Here is a 16,729-nt window from a genome sequence, read left to right as displayed (position 1 = left end):
AAGTTCTTATATTATGAACAAATCATTTTGAGATTCGGTTGTCCATTGGAATTAATCAATGATCGGGGTTCACATTTCATTAATGAGGTGATTGATCACTTACTTGCTAGATTCCTTGTAGTCCATCGAAAGTCATTACCTTATTATCCACAAGAAAATGGTCAAACGAAGAGTACAAATAAGATTTTGTGTACTATCTTGACAAAAACATTAGAAGCAAGTCGTACGGATTGGGAACATAAGCTAACTGCAGCTTTATGGGCACATCGAACATCATACACGGAGTAATTTGTGTTTTTTTTGGGTGTTGAGTGTTACATGTCTATTTAAAATAAAAGGGAAAAAAAGATTCAAAAGAAAAGGAGATGCTATGCTATGAGTGTTTGATAGTAAGTAGAAGGAGCTTCAGATATCACGAATTATATTCGAACTGATTGAGATGGTTCAATCTCTTACAAAGTTAGATTCCAAATGGAGGAATGAAGCCATACGAATGCATTGGAATGATGACTGACAATACTACAGCTCGTCACAGTCTTAGAAAGGCACACTATTATATGTGTGCTTTTATTTACCATTGCGTGAGTGGCTCTAAGCACCAAAGGAAGGTGAGGGGGCGGTAGAAGGGGGGAAAACCAAAAGAGGGGGTTGTGCTTCTCCGCCGCAAGGGAAAAAGGCATCGCCGCCACACCCGCCAAATCCACCAAAACCATCGCCAGGGTTTGCAAATCCTATGCAAACATGGGCCAAACTCTTACCTGCACACCACGTGGGTGACGCTTCAATTAAAGGATTAATCACACAACATCACCCAGCATCATTTAGAGCGCTAATTATGTTTTGAGGAGCTAAGTTGTGTGTGTGTTTTTTTTTAAATAAAAAAATTTAAAAAAACCTTCTGCTTCGGCCAGCAGCTCGTTGTGAAGCTCGAAGAGATTAGGGCAGTCGTGGATGCAGCGGTGGGAGCAAAGCTTTGACAAGGCTCCCTTGTCCTCCGCAAGTGCCTCCGTGGAAAAGCCCACCGACATCCTGTAGAGCCCACACGCTTCAATGCAGCCATCTGTCTCGATCCAGCCCCCATTCCCCTTTGCCATCACGCTCGAGGTCTGCCAACAATCCACCACCAAATCCAATTTTACTCCCTCCACACATTACCATAGTTCCAAGTCTTTGATGTCCCTCTTTTCCAATGGAAATGGCAATTACATTCTACAAACACGCCTTCAATACAAATGAGAGCCTAGGTGGGGAGATGGCCTAGCCTTAAGGGCTCTTGCCCTACACCACGACGACAGCCCCGGTTCAATACCCGCCCCCTTCTCCCACAACATGTCGTCAATTCCATCTCTAAAATAACCCTCGCAATACAAAAAAAAAAAAAGAAAAAGAAAAAGGAAAAAAGAGAGCCTCTTCTTTCATAGTGGCAATGGTGATCCATTCTTGGGGAAAGAATCACGTGGTCTACCATACATGTGCTCACTTGTTAACTACTTCCTCCATGAAAATGGAATTTGTAAATACTTTTTTAAAAATTAGAGCTGTTATCATAGTATCTCCCATATACTACTAGGACGTAGCTCACCAATTAACGTTTTCAATGAATTTGACACTTAAAGGAGTCATATACAAAGGTCTACACTGTCCGATTGCCCTTGTACCTGGCATTCATACTTCTCATGTTCCACCCCAGCATTGTCTCTTACTATTTCTCTCTCCAAAATACAACGAGCTCCACTTGATGAGATAGCAAAGGCACACAATTCTGTTGGTAAATCCTCACATGGAAAAAATGCCTCTGCAATCATCCAATCCATGAACGCCCTTATTATTGATGTTGACAACAAGGGTAATTACATGCTAAAAAAAGAAAAAGAAAAACACAACCACCTACTACAAGATAGAACCTTGTTATACTACTCTCAAGATCAGATATAAAATGCATATTTCAAACGTGCAAATCTTACCACACATCATCATGGAGAGGCTAGCAACAAGGAGGGCTACAAGTACATAAGCATTCCTCATGGTTAGCCCTTGGCGTGTCTTATCCTTCACCAAGTGAAATGTAATGAAAAGAAAGAAAATCTTAAGTAAACTTTAAACAACCTTATGAGATGAGATATTAAGTAGCCCTTTATTGGAACATGATCTTCTAACAAAGCTTGTCCTCACACTACCCTTTTGTGAGAAGGGCTCGTTATGAAAATGAGTAACTTTCTTATGTAGGACAAGATTTCCTAATAAAACATGTACTTAGTCCATGTGATAAGTTGACAAGTGAAATCCTCTCTCTTATATAAGAATTGAGGGGTTCTTGAAACCCTTCCTAGTGATTATCTTCATACCCATCGTGCTCACGTCTACTTTGCTTTAGCACTCTTCCCACACCTTTGAATCTGGACCTATCTAAGAATATTCCTTTTGCATCATTATTGAGGAATATACCATTGACTAAGATTAATTAAAGCCCATAAATAACTTTTACGATGCAATTTGCAAAGCAAAGTTATACACAACTCTACAAACACCAACACTAGCACATATCCCAAACCAAAATTGATCTTCAAGTGATTTACCTATGTTAAATTATTTAACTTACACATTTCAAGGCAATCATGGATCTTCTTTCCTACCATGTATCATGGAGATCTTGCTCAATTTCTAGTATATTACGCAAGGGTTGTGGTACTTAAACCTTTAAATAATCCGATACTGTGCACAAAGTCTGGCCTAACCCTACATTCAACTCTTTTATATCTATTGGCATTTTCTCATCGAAAGAAATGACCATGTGCTATTGGAATACTAGACAAGAAACAATATCTTTGTTTTGATAAAACTTCGTATGCTTAAATATTATGTTTATGATTTTTTCCCTTTTGATTATAAAGCATAGTTTTGATTACTATATATAAGGCACTTTTCTTTACTGAAGATTAAAATAGAGACAATATTACAAATCATGGTGCTTCCTTCCCAAAGAAGTCAACAAAAAACATGTTGATATGACCAAGGCATGTAACTCAAATCGAACTTTGTCAACCATTATGTAAATTTCATTGATTTTCGTTATTTTCATCATGGTGCTTCCTTCCCAAAGATCGGACTTTGTCAACCATTATGTTAATTTCATTGATTCCCTTTATTTTCACCTCATTATAGCAAGACACCTAGATACCCATTGCATGTGTTGCCCATAAATATTTATTATTTTCCCCCACACACCCCTCCTTCCCCCAAACACATACACACACTCCCCTAAGCTACCCTACCCTCTCCTCTTACACCACCATAGCCACCCTAACATCTTTCTAGCTTAACTTTCCCATCCTTTTGCCTAGATTTTGATTTTACCATAAAAATGATTTCCTTGAGTGAATATTGACAACAAAAGTTTTTTTTAATCAAACATTTCCTTTCTCGATAAGTTTTAAAAAAGCTAATATGAATAAGGATGAGAATCCGTTATTAATTTTATAAATTTGTACACCTCATTATTGGCATTAATCTAGAGCATCACCATGTTTATGTGTTTGTGCATGCGTGTGTATGTTTGTATGTGCATACATATATACATACGTAAATAGATACACACATCCTTACATAGGTATGTATATAGATACATACATAATGTCCACATAAATTGGGATGGAAATCATAGATAGATACATACATAATGTCCACTTAATTAAGGTCATTGGGATGTAAATTATATCCTTTATTTCACTCAAGCACATACTTTCACTCAAGCACATACCAAACTTTTTGTTGAACATTTACCATTAAGCCCTTGGGTGGTTACACTGACTCGACAAACTCTTTATTCATGATGGAATATCAAATCATGCATTTCTCATTAATATCTTAAGTGAAAGATTTGATTGGCATGTCTATGATTAATAATGAAACATAAAGTAAATATTACCTCTTTAAATGCACCACTACTCTCTATTTTGGTAATGAGATCACTTAGAGGTGTAATATTACAGCACGTAGTGTGTGGGAAGCTATAATTAACCAAATTTATGAATAATGGGAGTTGATTGAGGTGTAGTATTATAGTTGTAGAGTGTGGGAAGCTATAATTAACTAGATTTAAGAATAATGGGAGTTAGTTGTGTGGTGGAAGTGAACATAGGTGCAAGTGGAAATGAGAGGAGCTAGTCGGAGTGTATTAGTTGCCTATCAGTTGTGCATAGCACCCATCTCCAAAAAAGATATGCTATGTGACATGTGTCCATAGATTTCCAAATCTAATTCAATCATGATGAATGATCTATCAGTTGCCTATCCTAAAATCTTGGGAGAACACTACTTTTATACTCTAATCATAATTAAAGGCCTAGTGTACATTGTAATGTGTATCAACTAACAAGACATAACACACCAAAAAGACTAGGTAAATCCACATGAAGTTGGGCCCCTCATCCAGTTGATCACTAAATGAATATGACAGTGGGGTTTGATCACTAAGTGCCCGACCTACGGTAAGGCGCTTTGCCATCTTATCGGCTCGTACTTATCCTTTGCAGCAAGACAGTGCTGAAACATATAGTGGTAGCCTTGCCATGTGCTTAATGTCAAAAAGAGAAAGTCTAAGGACTTATTGTACATACTAGTAAATAGAAGTCGAACCATTCAAAGTTTGAAAACTAGTCATTTGTGTATAAGTTATTTTTTAGTAAGCAATACACAATCATTCCCTTGTGATAGTTTACTTGTGAGCTCTCCTCTTCCCTCTTCTTGTTTACTTATATGCCTTTGAATCTTACTTGCTTGATGGATACATGCTAGATAGCTTTGATTGTACATTATCTTCTTGCATTAGCTTTCAGTTCATTCACCACCTTTTTTGAGAGAGAACCATCGCGAAGGACCATCTCTTCTTGCCTCCATCTAGGCATAGAGAGCTTTCCCTTCACCCCTTTTTCTGGTGTGAAAATGGAGTGAGGACGCAACATGACAACGGGATGAGCTAGTGCACCCACATAGGGATGTTGCAGATTGCAGCTCTAAGGTAAGACCCAATGACATATGCTTCGATAAGACTAAGGTTAGCTCTTCACTTGAACCACCTCTCCAAGAACATGGGGAAGAAGTAGGGTAGAATGAATCCCCTAAGAAATTACTTCATGCGTGTAAATTATGAGATTAATCATTATATAGGCAATAGGCCACTTATGAGCCTTGGCGCCCAGTAGGCCATGTGTGTGTAAACACTTATGACCTTGTATATAAGTTAGTTTATCTCATAATGCAATATACTCTCCCATTATGCAATTGAACCTTGATCTTGCTAACCTTGTAAGATTTACATGGTGCTATGGAGAGATTAGAGGTACTCAAGGTGGATTGGAATAATTGAGCGACATGATTAGTAAGCAAAGGAGAGATTAGTGGTAATGATGCACTTAATCACATGGTTGATAAAGAGCAAGATAATAGCATAAACTCGTCACTTTTCATTGATGAGAGAAGCCTCTTAAATAGACCAAGATTCCAAGATTAAGTACATAAGCAATGATGTCACTATGCCACATGGTGGTCAACTATTCCCTCCTACATTCTAGCCTAGAGAATCTCCTCCACATGCCCACTTGATCCCCACAAGTACCTCTAGTAGATTCTCTAATGTTTGCTCACCCAAAATGACCTTAGACATATCTAATGACTCCTAATGCTTCAAATATATCAAATGTTCCAAATACAATAAATGTGTCAAATACAACCAATATCCCATGACTAATGTCAAGCTTCCTAATGCACCAAATAAATTTGCTTTAATAAGTGTGAGTATGGACATGGGTGAACCATCTTCCAAAAAACCCTTCTACTAATCTTCTTCTTAATCGTATATGCCACCGAGGTGAGAAGAGGGACGATGACCCATAGTGCGCGTGGCGATGTGACAACACTCGTGAGAGAAGATGACGGAAACAACTCCCCAAAGAGTTCTTAGAGTGTTGCCTGATCTCAATCACAACATAACGTTTCCCACAATAATACTGGAGTTACAGCTATATTGATCCCTATGCCCTAAAGCAAAGCTTTACAAGCATCCAATAGTCTCACATACAAGGGTGAGCTTGGTGATAGTTATACTTTTAGTCAAGTGTCGCTTTTACAAGATCAATTTTCACCATGCAACCATTAGTTCCAAATAGAAATAGGGAGGAGAGAACAAATATGCAACATATGTACAACAATGGAGACGAAGCACCATATATTTAGTTATATAAAATATTTTGCAATACTATCCCATTGTATATTTTGAGAGGGTTATCAAGCCCAAAGATGATTTTCCCTCCACCTTTTGGAGCTACTTCGTGATAGGGGTATCCTCCACAAGGACCTTTAAGTTGAGTCATGCAACCAATAGTAACAACACGATCTAACCCAAACTTCTATCACCAATAGCAACCAATAGTAATAACAACATGATGTAGATCTAGCATAGTACTATAGGCATAATTTGTTCTACTTGAAAGTGTTTTGTTCAGTTAGGAGCTTTACTCTACCACATGATAGTATGCATTCTATATATGATGATGAAACATAAATCCCCCATCATGATGCCTTTAAGACTCTTTGTAGATGTAAAGCCAACATAGTACTATGGGCATAATTTGTCTACTTGAAAGTGTTTTGTTTAGCTAGGAGCTTTTTCTTTTCACATGCAATTTTCATTTTTTTGCTAATGTTTAAAATGAAGAAAGATTAAATTTGTGAGCATAAATCTTATTATTAGAGATAAAGTGGTTAAATGTGTGGGTATTTAAATGGCCTCTTCTTAATGCACCTTCTTAATGCACGGTATTTAAATGGCCTCTTCTTAATGCACCTTCTTAATGCACGGTATTTAAATGACCTCTTCTTAATGTATGGTACATACAAAACAGATTTGACTACATTAGAGTACTGTTTGAATTATATTAAGCTTTTTATTTAGCATGTAAGGTAAATGCATAGTTAAAAATATTTAAGATTGAGCATAGCCTATATATATCACATTATAACCTTAAATTAACACTACTGAAGGGATATACAAAGCTAGATACATAATAAGAGAAACACTAACAAGGCAACAGATTCCTTTCCCACATAGCCACATTGGCTAACCCTATGCATTTATCTTCTACTACACACAGGTTGGAATAAGTTAATTTATAGAGGAAAAAGAATTAATAACCATGCTCCTCTCAGGGTTGGAGAGATTGCTACTTCTGAAATGTTGTACAAATTCAAATGGTGACATGTACTTCACATGGCAGCTGCATATCAACCGTGCTTTCTTGCCCTTAATGGCTCGCTCGCTTTTTGATCTCGGGTAAAGAGGGAGGGAAACTTCGTTATCGCTGCCATCCATGAAGTGCTAATGTAGCCCTGCAAGTGAGAGGATCGATGCAAGAAGACCTCGTTGCCTACAGAATCTATTGTGTGAGCCAACCTTGAAGAAGCCGCCAACTTACAACCATATGAGAAAGTGGCACAATGTCTTAATCAAAAGTGGTTATAGCACCACATTGCCAATTTCAATATAGTAGTAGCCAACGCATGTAACCAGCAACACACACAACCATCATTTCTTGCAATAGAGCAGCCTATGAGGTGTGATTAAAGCTCACCATCGACCAAAAGATTTGAAGCAAAGCTGCAAGGCACAAATTTGTACTTCTAAGCTGCGATCCACCAATGAGTAAGCCCCCTGCCTTTAGGGATATGGATCACCACAAAGTCAATAAAGAATGGGATTCTTTGGATTACTATAGTCTTTCCTACCAGCCAAAAAATGTTAATTATGTTCTTCTAAACATATGTAGCTGCATTTTATATACACTCCGAAAAATCCTCCATTCATTTACGTCACGGATATCTTACACATTGTATGAAATACATTTTAATGGTATATACATATGGAACATGCTGATTTATTTATAGAAAATTATATTTGCATCTCACTCTCATGCATCACAGATTTTGAATTCTATGTGGCATGAGACAACTCATATCCAGCGTCATCATCCATAAAAAGCATTCCACCCTTTACTACTTCAGCCCATTTTTTCCTAGTTCCTGAGGTAGCTTCCGAAGTTATCGACTAACTTGTTGGTGGTAGCTGAAGCGGTTCTAGATCTCAAAAATAGGTGTGAATATCCATTTATCCATAGTGTGCTTTTTTTGGGGTAGTTGAGTGAGCAACATTAACCACATGAATTAAAATGTCAACTAAAGGTCCTAAAAGTGGCCTCGACTTGGTCAATAGGATGAGACAAGGGGGAAACTACAAGATATATGGGTGCATTTTGACCATGTCCACAGAGTCCCTGGTTGGCCATCATGTGTATGACCCTTCTATCCCCCGTGAGCTTTTGACTATAGCCACATACTCTTCTCCCTGAGATGCATGTATATCCAGGTGTCATCTTAGAAGAAGCAGCCATAGGATTGAATTTGTGATTGTTATAGTGAACAAGCGGCAAGGTGCACAAGGAGCGAAAGGTGCACAAGGAGGGAAATCACATGGATGTATCAAGACAAAAATCCCAAAACAATGTGTCCTATTCGAAGGACAGAGCTAGACAAGAAAATGACTTGCTTTGGGTGTCTGCCACCACTAAGACAGTGGAATATGTGGAAGATACATCAACAAGGGAGATGGAGACAAAAATGATAGAGTGCTTGCACCATGATTTCAGGGTCGTCTCTCGAAAATAGCTTGGTCGTGTTGTGGGGGGGTTTGTTTGGTTCTGTAACTCGGCTCCCACTCACTCTTGGGATATTGATGATTACCACACATGGTTTGGCTCTTGGGGTGTGGCCAATGGATGAAGGGAGTGTCTGTAAGCACAAGAGGTGCAATATTCCTAGCAAATAAATTTGTGCTTCAAAGCGAAGGACCACCTCTGTAATCTACTCAAGCAAACACAAATGTAACCGTTCCAAGTACTTTTTGGCCAAAATATAGGGATGGCAAGATTGTTAAGTAGAGAGCATGATTGACTAAGGAATTTCATGAGTGTAAACAAGGAAAGGACCTTGGATGCATAGATTATCCACGAGCCCATTATATTTGCAATGAATCCCACATGTTTTACGTTAGTACGAAGGGATCTAGAGAAATGGGTGTGAGCTACTCTGTGTTAATATAGCAAACTTTCCACGTTGCATATATGAATGTTTTCAAAAATGAGAGAGAAAGCGTATGGCATACAAACCATGCAAGCACTTGTATTTCATTCAGGTCCTAGGATTGGATTCAAGAGCTCACAATTTCATGCATGAGGCAGCACTAACTAAGGTGGAGTTGTTTCAAGTACTTAATGGCAAATGATGCAATGTGCTGGAACATAATACACGAATGTTTTTGATGCCTCTTTTTTGATGACTTGTCAAATGGTGGTCCTTTTTGTTATAAGGCTCGAATTAGGTGCACTTCGATTGTTGGAATATAGCATCTTCCAAATTCCCTTGATTTGTTTGATGTTTTCTTGTTTATCTCCCTGAGTGATGGGTGGTGTCATTTGTTGGATTAAATGTTGTTATTTTTCACTAGAATGTAATTTCGTGCTCGCTTGTGCATGTTTGGAAAGTGTAGCTATTCTATTCTATGTGGAGGTTGTTTGGTGGGTTTCGCCGCTCGACTTTTCCCTTTGCTTAGAAAAACTCACTTAAGAAATGTTTTTCCCCATTGGAGTCGATATAGATATGAACTTGCGTATATTATTGTTTATACATAGATATCAACTTACAGCCTTGCGAGATATTGATCGCAATAGCAACAAAAATGGTTACAATTTTCTGAGGAAAGCATTTTCGTAGCTTATGATCAAAATTATAACCTAGAAAGTTCCAAGTTGGTTAAATAATTTATCTAATAATCCCAAAGCATTCACATGAAATAAAATTCAAAAGAGTTTGCAATCTTTCTCCTTTCTTTAATTGGCCTTATAAATTGCTAAAGCAATTAATTAGGTAGCCTATAAAGTGGATTTGGCACCAAGTTAGGGATTCATCATGTCTTTAATTTCAATAGACTAAAAGAGATAATAGGGCTTGGAGATAATCTTGTTTTGGATGATGAACTCATTTGGTTAAAAGGTCTACCTCAATATGTTCTTGTTTTATCAACATGTAAGGTGTGTAAAGGTAGGTGTGTGTTGGTGGGGTGGGGGATGTTTTTGATGCATTTTTTTGAAAAAAACATCATAAAATGATCAATTACACATGTAAGTCCCCAATAATGTTTATTCTAAAATGTGCACTTATAAGGTACTGAATTTAGTCGATGGACACTAGGTCCTTGCACATAGGCTGTTGAAGTTCTAGGAACTACCTAAAATCTTTCAAAAGATATTTGAAGGATTTGGCTGCCCATCCACGAGCACTAGTGCTCCAACCAATCAATTTATATGGAACATCCTCAAACGAAAAAGTCATTGGTTTATCAATTACTCTAATCCATTCTTGAAAATCTCAAGAATAGCTATGCCCATGCTTTAGGAAAATAATCTTTTTTAAAGAGAAACAAAGGTTGTGATACAAAAAGGCATGTCTCTCATGAACAAAATCTTGATCTTGCCCTCAATTGCTTCTTAAAGAACTAAACAGATATTCCTTTTTATTTTTTGGTAGGAGTACAACAAAAACCATGGCATTGGATACTCTTTATGTGAAATGAAATATGGCAAACACATGTCCTTCATGAAGAAAAATAATGATTATCTTGAGGTTATTAATATTGAATGATGGGTTTGCATTACTTCTCAAGGAAGGCTGTAGTGAAGCCATTGAATTCATTTGGATGAAAGTGTTTTGCTGTATATGATGATGAAACAAAAATCCCCCATCATGATGCCTTTAAGGCTCTTTGTAAATGTAAAGCCAACATAGTACTATGGGCATAATTTGTCTACTTGAAAGTGTTTTGTTTAGCTAGGAGCTTTTTCTTTTCACATGCAATTTTCATTCTCGCGCTAATGTTTAAAATGAAGAAAGATAAAATTTTTGAGCATAAATCTTCTTATTGGAGATAAAGTGGTTAAATGTGTGGGTATTTAAATGGCCTCTTCGTAATGTATGGTATTTAAATGCCCTCTTCTTAATGTATGGTACATACAAAACAAATTTGACTACATTACAATATTGTTTGAATTCTATTAAGCTTTTTATTTTGCATGTAAGGTAGATGCACAGTTAAAAATATTTAAGATTGAGCATAGCCTATATATATAAAATTATAACCTTAAATTAACACTACTAAAGGGATATACACAGCTAGATACATAATATAAGATATGATTCTATGTGTCTATAATGCATGAAGCATGCTCCCAATGTAGATTTGCTCCAAATAGAGTTTCTTCAATCATGTGATTTTTAATGACCCTTTCAATTTTGAGTAACGAGCATCATTGTTTGCTAGAAACCAATGCTCCACATTCATCACCATATATACTTGCTAGAAACCAATGCTCCACATTCATCACCATATATGCTTGAGTTTTGGCTCGAGCATGTCTAAGGGCATGTGTGAAAGGTCCAATTCTTGACAAAGAGCCATGTTTGAGTAGCATGATAACTATTAAATTGGACTATGGTATTTGAAGACAACATAGATTGTGAAGGTGGGGTTCATTGCATACATGAACCACTTGTCCAACCTAGAGATATGGTCTTGAGCTTTAACTTGAGGAGTATGCTTCTTTGGACACACTATCCTCAAGTTATGGGTCCGTTTGGAGATCTAGATAATTTTTTGTGGGGTGAAACTTGCATTACACATTTTACATGGAGTCTTCTTTTTTATGAGCTATTTGACTAGTTGTATGGGCGTATTTGGCTTCTTGATCTTTGACTTTAGGAGTGTTTCTTTGGACACTATCTTTAAGTAATGGGTCCCTTTGGAGACCTAGATGATTATGTATGGGGTGAAACTTGCATTAGACATTTTGCATAGAGTAATTTTTTAATGGATAATTGTATGCCTTTAGTTTTCCATCCAAACAAGAAGTCACCATTGATTGAGAGCTATGTGCCTCATCATATCTTCTAAAGCTCTCGTCTCAAGAGTATATAGCCAAAGGAAGTCACCTTTTGCTATGAATTTGCTTGGTATCTACATATTCAAGCTAGAAGGTACTATATGTTAAGCTAAGATCAAGATGAGAGGTAACACACAATTTGCAATATGCTCCAATGATTAATGCTTGGAAAAGTCAATGAAATGATGATTTCCATATCCTCTCTATTTAAGGCAATAAAATGATGACTCTCCATATCGTTTCTATTTGCATACATTCACCCATATGCTTTCTATTTGCATGCATACATTCACCTATATCCTTTCTATTTAAGGTCCACAATTCTCTATAAAAAGCCTCAAAGGGCTCACTCAATGAGGAAACGGAGGGGGAAAGACAGAGAGAGAGAGAGAGAGAGAGAGAGAGAGAGGAGAGGGTGGGGTTGGGAGAACTCATCTTCTAAGATTGTATTAACTAAATGCCACGTCAATGGCATTTAATTAATACATATCAAATAATTTTGTCTGAATATATATATCAAACAAAATTATTTGAATACTTTTAGAGCATGTCTGAAGTAATATGTACCACCTTTACATGTTCAAACTTTGCTATACTTTTATCAAACAGACACTTTAAGTGATTGAGATAGTCTTTTCCTATGACGTGTGGCTCAAGATAGAAACAAATCCCAGCCATAATGCCTCAAGTGTATGTCTTTGGTTAAGCTAGTGTAAGTAAACACATAAGCGGTGGCATTGTTGGCCTAAAACAAAATTGTAGTTTATGAAAAAACAAAATTATAAGCCATTATCATGTGGATATTTTTATTCTCATTTTTAGCCAAATTGATCCAACAACATTACAAGCAATCAAAACCATCAAAAATGTTTTCAACCATTTGTTTAAATGCAAACTACAGGTGCAAAACATAGTTTTAATGACGCTATTAGATGGAAAAACTATTCATACAGGACAAACTATGTTCGCACATAATTCCACTACAAATAGAGAGATGGTTGTCCGAGACAGGTAGAAGCTAATATCTAAACATATATCCATTGTGGAGGCCATATATATGTAATGATAATGTAGATGAACTGACGAGAGAGAGCACGCATATAGCATCCATAAAGGATTTTATAAAAGTGTTATATTTTATTACAAATGACTGACAGTTTATTTACAGGTGAGAGAGACCACTAACCAATTTTTCAGGTTCGGTTTGACTCAATTTGATCAAGATTTGGACCAGTTTAGCTCCCTTTTTTATTTGGTTTAATCCAAAAGAGAGGAGAGAGAAAAATATCACAATTTTTTTGAATTAAAAACCCTTCCATAAGAACAAAGAATTTAGTTTCATAAACAGTCATTTAGGACGTGCATGTATGTTGGACATGCATTATCACAACATAAAGATATCTGGAGGCTCAGCACGTCAATGTGCACTAAGTCATGGCAATATACATATATGACTGTATGTGGATGCCCAACAAGACACATCAACTTGACTATCATAGTGGCTAGTAGTTTGGCATTGCACAGAAAATAGTCACATCTTGAAGCACCGACAAAAGACAGATACAACGATGTTGCCTTACCCTTGCTGATTAAAGATAGCTAGCTCGATGCTAAATTCTACCCGGATGTCCCGTTACTTATGATTTTTCAAGAATCACCTTGAAATTTTTTCCCGGCACAACCGTCCACACTCTTGAACTTACTTGAGTAAAGTATTATGACCTATATAAGCATGTCCAGTAAGATGAACAACACAGATTATCCTCAATACATTGAGATTTTGCATTTGGGAGTGAGTTGCTTCAATAAAAAGTGCCAACGGAATTCGGCCAGATTTTCATGTGTGTTGCACATGGAAATCAGTAAAATTATTGTGAAAGTCCCAAAAATCTTTGCTTACCCATCCAATTGTAAGCTGCTCAACAATGTCTTAGATTTTTCCTGCAGTCCATTGCTTTTCCTGGTTTGCTTTGTCTTGAAAGGCTTTCCTGGCAGCAGCAGATTGGTAAGTGCTAGATTTGAGCACCCCATGTGCATCAAAGCTGATAGGCTGTCAAAGGTGTGGGATAAAATGACTACTGAGATGAAAAGAAGACCATTTGTACAAAATCATATCCAATGATTATTGAAGATGATCGTCATGCAAGCTAGCCATGAGTCAAAAGTGTGAGGTAGGTAGTGGGTACCGTACCTTATAAGAAATGCAGAACATACACTCATGTAATGCCCTTTTGGTCTAACATTGAGCTCTATTTACTTTTGCATTAATAATTGAAAGCTTGGGACATCAAAGTCATTTACACCTATATCAGCTTGAGACATTATACAGAATGAAGGCAGATATATACTTGCACCTCACACAAAGTGGGGTATCTGATGTGTACAGTTTATAGTGTTGTTTGCCAGTTTAATGGTGTCAATCCAAAGAATATCACAGCTTTCTTTGTGTTAAGCTCACCAGCTGTTGCTCACAGCTTTGAAGCTTCAAAGCACATTGTAACCCTACCTTGGGCGACTGCTTTTTTGGACTTCTTGTTACGAACATCCACGGCTGCCACCGCAATTTTCTTACCCAGCCGCAAAACCTTTGATTCAAATTCAACCTCCTCCTACATTCACCACATGTTGGAATTCAAGTGCAATCATTCACAACTGATGGTAAAGACCCAAACAGCTTTGGCACAGAACAGAAGTATGCACATAAGCATACCTTGATGGGTGTTCCTGAGATGTAAGTTATGTTGATGTCTGTGACCATCCCTTCAGTAGTTCTTGCAGCACTTTTGATGGCAGCACAACCCATAATTTCAACTAGAGAGCCTATCGCGCCCCCATGCAATGTCTTGTATCTGTTCTGCAAAGGCAGAGAAGACATAAAAATTAATCTCCACCATCATGTGGTACCCCTCTCCTTCCACCATGTTTCACAGGCTAGAGTGTGCCATGTGGCGCCTCTCACCTTCCACCGTGTGTCACAAATTAGAGGTCGTAGGGCGTCATGTGGCACCCCTCGCCATGTGTCACGGGTTTGAGTACCTTGCACTATACACTAAGAATTTGCAGAATTCCACTACGGATTGTAGAACACAACCGATGAGAGAGACGAATTTAGGGTTGGGTTTTGTGCAAAGGGAAGATTAGTGTTAGGGTTTCGCATGAAAGCGGTCCATGGAATAGGGGTTAGGGTTTGCAGGAAGCTTACCGAAATGCCTGGCGTGACAGGAAGGGTGCAGAAGACATGGCCAGGTTGGGATCGCTGATCGTCGATGGCGAGGTTCTGGCAAAGCAGGCTCTGCAGGAGGCCTGGCACTTCCTGTGATGGGGTGGGCGGGACTGCGTTGGAGACCATGGAGAGCCATTTTGTGGCAAGATTGATCCCGGAAGGAGGACCCTCCGGCCACAGAGGATCCACCCTACTGCTACTAGTTGCCATAGCCTTGTGTGAAGAATGGGGAACCCGGAGATACGACTCTGATGTCTGCAGTTAAGGACCCTGAATAGTAAAAGTGTAGCGCAATTGGTTGCCCAATTTTGCTTTTGTATTAATTAGTGAGGGGAAGTAAGAAAGGGCCTTGGCTTTTAAAATTAATAATTTCCACCCCCTTAAGGATTCGAGAGTTTTCCAGGAGGGAATGCAAGGCTTTTATATATATAAAAATTCCACCGCCTTGAAGGGCTCGAAAGAGGATAGATTTATGCAGCAATTGAAAACCAAGGGTCAAACCGTCAATTCTCAGTCATCCATACTCAGCTGGCATTTTTCAAGTGGGAGAGAACGTTCCCCAGCCTCTCAAGAAGTCCAGTATCTTCCCCTGTAATCAAATCCCTCTTCAGAAATATAAAAGATCTTGTTTCTACCTGTTTTGGCCTAGAGAGAGAAAATCTTCTAGAGAGAGATGATTCAATTTTTAAATATTTTTGGATGGAAAAATATCTCATCTTATTAAAATAAATTCCCCCGAAACAAAAGTTCAAAAAGAATTTCAGAAGGTGCATTAGAAATATTTTATTATAAAAGTGTTACTTTCATCAAAATTAATTTTTATGCATAAATAGATGCATAAAGAATTTTTTATTATTATAAAAGTGTTACTTTCATCAAAATTGATTTTTATGCATAACTAGATGCTGCATAAAAGAAAATTTTTATTATAAAAGTGTTACTTTTATCAAAATTGATTTTTATGCATAAAAGAATTTTTATTATTATAAAAGTGTTACTTTCATCAAAATTGATTTTTATGCATAAATAGATGCATAAAAGGATTTTCTTTTATATAAAAGTGTTATTTCCATAGAAGTTGGATTTTATGCATAAATAGATGCATACAGAATTTTTATATCAAAATAAGAGTTCTCTTTAATCCTATGTTTAAATCCCATGAATATTGGTAAATGAATAAGTAAATACTCTATGAGAGAAAATTCTACCGTTTCATATTCTCGGATAGTAATGAGAAAACTCAGAAAAGAAAACTATCGAAGTTCGAAATTTTAGATAAATGATTAATTTATTCTTCATAGGAATTCGTGATTAGTTTAGAAATCAGTTAAGCAAATATTCAATGAATGAAATTCAGAATAATAGTAATTGAAATCTCACCCCCTTTCGAGAAAGGTAGTTCAAGAAGGACCTTACCAAACTCGAACCCAAAATCAGACTTTGACCAAGACCAACCTCTTCGTCA

At 37.3% G+C, this 16,729-nt stretch overlaps 2 protein-coding genes across 5 annotated transcripts; both read right to left on the bottom strand.

Moving 5' to 3' along the window:
• Positions 1-296: 296 nt before the first annotated feature.
• LOC147628160 (uncharacterized) lies at positions 297-2,252 on the bottom strand. 2 transcript variants are annotated; one of them, XM_086814108.1, is made up of 5 exons: positions 2,107-2,252; positions 1,965-2,000; positions 1,659-1,795; positions 896-1,106; positions 297-758 (listed from the first exon to the last, which is right to left on the bottom strand). In XM_086814108.1, exons 2-5 carry the CDS (start codon positions 1,975-1,977, stop codon positions 592-594), a joined length of 528 nt encoding a protein of 175 aa, XP_086670234.1. In that variant the 5' UTR covers positions 1,978-2,000; positions 2,107-2,252; the 3' UTR covers positions 297-591. The 2 variants fall into 2 exon arrangements, with proteins under 2 accessions (XP_086670234.1, XP_086670233.1); XM_086814107.1 differs by having other exon boundaries at positions 299-758; positions 1,965-2,252.
• Positions 2,253-13,373: 11,121 nt separating this feature from the next.
• On the bottom strand, positions 13,374-15,553 carry LOC147628159 (uncharacterized). Of its 3 annotated transcripts, none has more exons than XM_086813194.1 (5): positions 15,244-15,430; positions 14,752-14,890; positions 14,548-14,650; positions 13,942-14,029; positions 13,374-13,763 (listed from the first exon to the last, which is right to left on the bottom strand). In XM_086813194.1, exons 1-5 carry the CDS (start codon positions 15,279-15,281, stop codon positions 13,757-13,759), a joined length of 375 nt encoding a protein of 124 aa, XP_086669320.1. In that variant the 5' UTR covers positions 15,282-15,430; the 3' UTR covers positions 13,374-13,756. The 3 variants fall into 3 exon arrangements, with proteins under 3 accessions (XP_086669320.1, XP_086669318.1, XP_086669319.1); XM_086813192.1 differs by having other exon boundaries at positions 13,426-13,763; positions 14,752-14,895; positions 15,244-15,553; XM_086813193.1 differs by lacking the exon at positions 13,374-13,763 and having other exon boundaries at positions 13,965-14,091; positions 14,752-14,895; positions 15,244-15,551.
• Positions 15,554-16,729: the final 1,176 nt, after the last annotated feature.

Source organism: Cibotium barometz, chromosome 19 (genome assembly GCF_041138505.1).
Source record: "Cibotium barometz isolate CiBa-2024 chromosome 19, ASM4113850v1, whole genome shotgun sequence".
NCBI lineage: Eukaryota > Viridiplantae > Streptophyta > Polypodiopsida > Cyatheales > Cibotiaceae > Cibotium > Cibotium barometz.
This window is presented reverse-complemented; position numbering and strand designations above follow the sequence as displayed.